Source organism: Symsagittifera roscoffensis, chromosome 1 (genome assembly GCF_963678635.1).
Source record: "Symsagittifera roscoffensis chromosome 1, txSymRosc1.1, whole genome shotgun sequence".
Lineage (NCBI taxonomy): Eukaryota > Metazoa > Xenacoelomorpha > Acoela > Convolutidae > Symsagittifera > Symsagittifera roscoffensis.
In genome coordinates, this window is record NC_087062.1 from 99,226,598 (window position 1) to 99,230,972 (window position 4,375).

Here is a 4,375-nt window from a genome sequence, read left to right on the forward strand (position 1 = left end):
AAAATTTTCATTTTTTAAAGCGAACACTGCGTCATAGACCTTAAAAGACAGTCAGAACATCCAGGGTTTTTCTCTGGTACGAGCAGTCTTGTTTGATTTAATCACCGGCTGAGGTAACGAACGCAAAATCCGAAGAAACTTATTTCATCAGAGGACCTGAAACTAAAGGTTACTTTTTCATTGTAATGCAAGAAGATTCTACACACAGAGAATTTTTCTTATAACAATTAGAAATAAATTATAGGGATTTTAGGATTGCACTAACAAAATTGAAGATTTCTAACTCTGTATTCAGTTTAACTTATGAAAACTTGTGTTTTCAATAAATAGTGGATTCACTTGGAAAATGTTTTATTAACAAATACTGCCTTAAGAGCTGTAGAAAGAAACTTGATATAGAAATAAAAAGATCAGTGCACGTTAATAATAATTTTAAGAAGAAGATAACATTTTTTATATCTGAAATTTTTTTTTATAAAACTCAGATTAACCCAGATTTTTTGTCAATTCAATGCCATGTGTTATTTGTTTTAGGCTCAAATTCCGGCTTTTGTTATGATTAGCCATGAAATATAAAATCTGAATTGTCCCATTTTTCAATTCCATTGACAAAAAAAACCGCCCTAAGTCGTTTTCGAGGAATTTAACACAAATATGAACGTGCTTCGACTTTGCAGGAATACGGGGAGCTTTCAGATTCAAACTACAAGCCTCAAAATCTGCCTCTCAGCGTTCACAGGCGCAAGGACAAAGACACCTTCTGTAAATGGGCTCGGCGGCATTTATTCTCGGTGAATATGCGTCGCAGTCGGCAGTCGACCCTGTCGACGAAACCGAGGAACAACCAATGGGAACCCGAAGGTTCGTCATCAAGGAACAGCGCATTTGTCGTCGTCTTGTGTTCGACGAAAATGAGCCGACAAAGATTCGATACGCAGTGGTTGAAAATCTGTTGCATGGAACGTCCATGAATGTTCATGCGACCCAATTTGTAATTTGTGGGGGCACTGTTTTGGGCGCACAGCTGCTGTATGCGTCAAACATTCGTCCAGAAGCTCTAGGCAGGTTCGAAAACTTCGCTTTCAATAAAACATTCCAGCGAAAAAATTTCCCAAATATGCATTTTTTCAAACAAAATTTTATGTTTAGTGTCAATAGGAGATTTTTTCGAAATCTCGCCCAAAAAGGGTTTAAAACGGTACGCACGTGACATACAACAACTCCAACTGAAGTATCTAGAACTAGGGATATAAAAAATCACCGAAGTGGGTTAGTCGGAACCAAAAAGAAATCATTTCAAAAATATTTTTTCTGATGTTTTTTTTTGCAAAGCAGTTTTGAAAGTACTAGACGCCTAAAACGTACTAAATCGTGTACTTAATTGCGATCTGCGAAACGTATTTGGGAAATAATGTCGAAAAAAAAAGATTTCATTATTCGACAAAACTTTGAAATCATTCAACATTACTATTACCCAACACTGCAATTTGTAGATATATTCTTTTTACTGTAGATATTTGACTGAACAGCCTTTGGCCTTCTGCCAAGTTGTTTTGAGCAGAGACAAAATCGAGTCAATTCGGGAGGATCAAAGATTCAAGAAGGACCTCGATATCCATCAAGAACTTCATCCAAATGATCCGGTTCCGATTCCACTGAATGACCCAGATCCCCAATGCTGGATCCCTGTGAGTTCTGGACGACCATGGCACTGTCAAATTCACCGGGATGCTTTCGCGTTCGGTGACACTGCTCCACATATCGACCAGCGACTAGTCGTCGACTTCTGGTGGTTTGGTCTGGTGAAACAGGTCCCCGAGAACCGAGTGACATTTTCGGACAAGAATCATGACATATTCGGGATGCCTCAATCGACATTTCATTTCGAGGAGTCAACCGAGTTTGCCGACCAGAATCACGACATGCTGCACGACATGGTACGCGCTACTAAGGAACTCGGCGGGTACCTTCCTGGGAGCTACCCGCAGTTTATGCAACCCGGTACCTCGCTGCACATGCACGGGCATACTAGAATCGGAGAGGATCCAAAAACTTCAGTCGCTGATCGGAACTCCAAAGTATGGGATACTGATAACCTCTGGATTGGAGGCTGCGGCTGCATTGACACGGCTATCGCATGCAATCCTACCCTCACTGCTTGTGCTCTGGCCATTAAGGCCGTAAATGACAGCATGTTGGCTCCTAACGAATAGAAGAAAAAGGAAATTGTGCTGCGAAATGAACTCAAGTTCACATATGGAGAAACGTGAAAACAATATTTGTTGAATACAAAAACTGACAAGGTGTTATATAAAAAGTGATGTTTTGGTGTCTTCGCGAATCAAGCTTATTTTTTCTTTAACCGCCTTTGTGAGCACCAGAAAAGGATAAAGTGTGGCTGTGAATGATCTGATCTAATTATTTTTGCACAATTTTATCTACAGTAAACGTATTTATAAATCAAAGTTTGGCGGCATTTTTGTTATCAATTTTTATTTAAGCCTTCCTTAGCTTCATTTGATGCTGTGTTCAGAGATGAAATTGTCTTCACAGCTATGCGGTTATCCTGCTAAGAGATATTTTTTAATCTTGTTATTCCTAATCTATTTTCTCTAATCTGATGAAATTGGTGAATCTGTCTTTCAGCTGCCAAGAAGCCTGTGAAATTTTGAAAACTTTGAAGATTGAATACTGATTTATAATTCTAACGCGAACTGAGTTTTCAAAAAATGAACGTTTTCCAGCGTTTTTTCTTCGATAGTTGATTTTCTTATAAAATAAATATCCTCTGTTGGAGTTGCTCCACGGATTGAGGTGCTCGAATCATGTTTTGACGTTGTAAGTCGAGAAGGTGCAGTTTTGACTGAAATTCCGCGGTCAAGAAGCAATTTCAGGCCGAGCACAAAGTCGAAACATACCTGATTTCGATCGAGAAAGTCGTCGACACATAGGTCGAGTACAGTGGAGCACATTGCAATTTTTCAAAACATTTTTTTTTCAGAATATTAGTTAAATTGGAGAAAAAACCTATGGTAGAAAGTTGCAATCAGCAACAATCACTTGAGGAAATTTGCTTAGCGCGATTAAAAGTTTCGCAGTAACCCTTCATTTTTTTGAGATCTATCTTAGGTTCCTTGCGGCAAAAAAAGTTAAATATACCGAGGTCTCATCAAATCTCATATTGTTCAGATCAACAATTTCACTCCCTATTGGTAATGAAAAAAGAAAAAAGTTAAATTATTCTTTATGTAAAAACAGTTTTCGCCGACGGAAATGCGCAAGTTTGATACAGAACATATAAAAATTGAAAAAATCATCTAAAAAGTAAAACATGATTTTTTGTCGATTTACTCAAATTTTTCTTAGTCTCGCCTTTTTTTTCAGATCATTTTTCTCGACAAAAGTGTGCCATTCTGCCGGAAAGAAAAGAAAGAAAACGAATAAAGGCCTTAGTAAAGAAAAATTACTGCGAAAGAGGGTCTAGATATTCCGAAAATTCGAATTTTTAAAATTTCGAATGACGGGCCAATATTTCTGAGAAATACAAAAAGACCGCCATTTTGACTAAAAAGGACGAAAAAACAGAACAACAACGACGGAGATAGCAGAAACGGTCGCACGAAAGAACGAGAGAAACGAAGCCTCTTATCGTGGCAATAACACACGATAAGAACCTTAGCAGTGGAAATTGGTGGAAAAGGAATATTCCACGGAACCCTCCCGTGCCACAAATTGGGAGAGATAAGAACGTTATCTCGAGAAGAACACGGGAGCGGAGGCTTGGCCCCCCAGAGACTGTTGTATGTGAAGGGACTATATAAAACTGACTTTTTAGCTACTTGGATGTCGTAGAACTTTGAATTAACACCGGTATTATTTGATATTTTAGAATATGAGTAGCTAGAAAGAGGAAAGGGTCAATCCATCTCGTCGAATAAAAGAATGGATTGATGGAAGTTTTTGACAAACATGCTGAGAACTACATATATAGGAGATTTCTTTCAGAAGGGACGACACTTTTTGGGATTCCAGGGACATAGCAGAAAATGGCTAATTGAAACTGATAACTGTCAAAGCTACAAATAATTGCAGTGGGTATGAATTGAATCAAAAGCGCGCTCATCATTGGATTCCACAAAAAACACATGTTCATTGGTGCTCAAAGTTAACACAAAGCTCCATGAAATCGCTCGCCAACCAAAAGCCAAGTCTTACGCGTCTTTGTTGACTATTTGTTTCTGGATTTTTTCGTGTTTCTCAGTTTTTATTTTTTTTTAACTAGTTTTTTAAGTTTTTTTTTCCTTTTTTTCAATTTTTTTTCATTTCTTTAATTTTTTCATATACACTTTCAATTCAGGCACGATTCAGTCGAATT

The 4,375-nt window shown here is 37.9% G+C and overlaps 1 protein-coding gene across 1 annotated transcript; it reads left to right on the top strand.

Annotated features, from left to right (window-relative positions):
- Window positions 1-766: 766 nt before the first annotated feature.
- On the top strand, window positions 767-2,213 carry LOC134841234 (uncharacterized). The gene is made up of 2 exons (XM_063857087.1): window positions 767-1,065; window positions 1,514-2,213. Exons 1-2 carry the CDS (start codon window positions 767-769, stop codon window positions 2,211-2,213), a joined length of 999 nt encoding a protein of 332 aa, XP_063713157.1.
- Window positions 2,214-4,375: the final 2,162 nt, after the last annotated feature.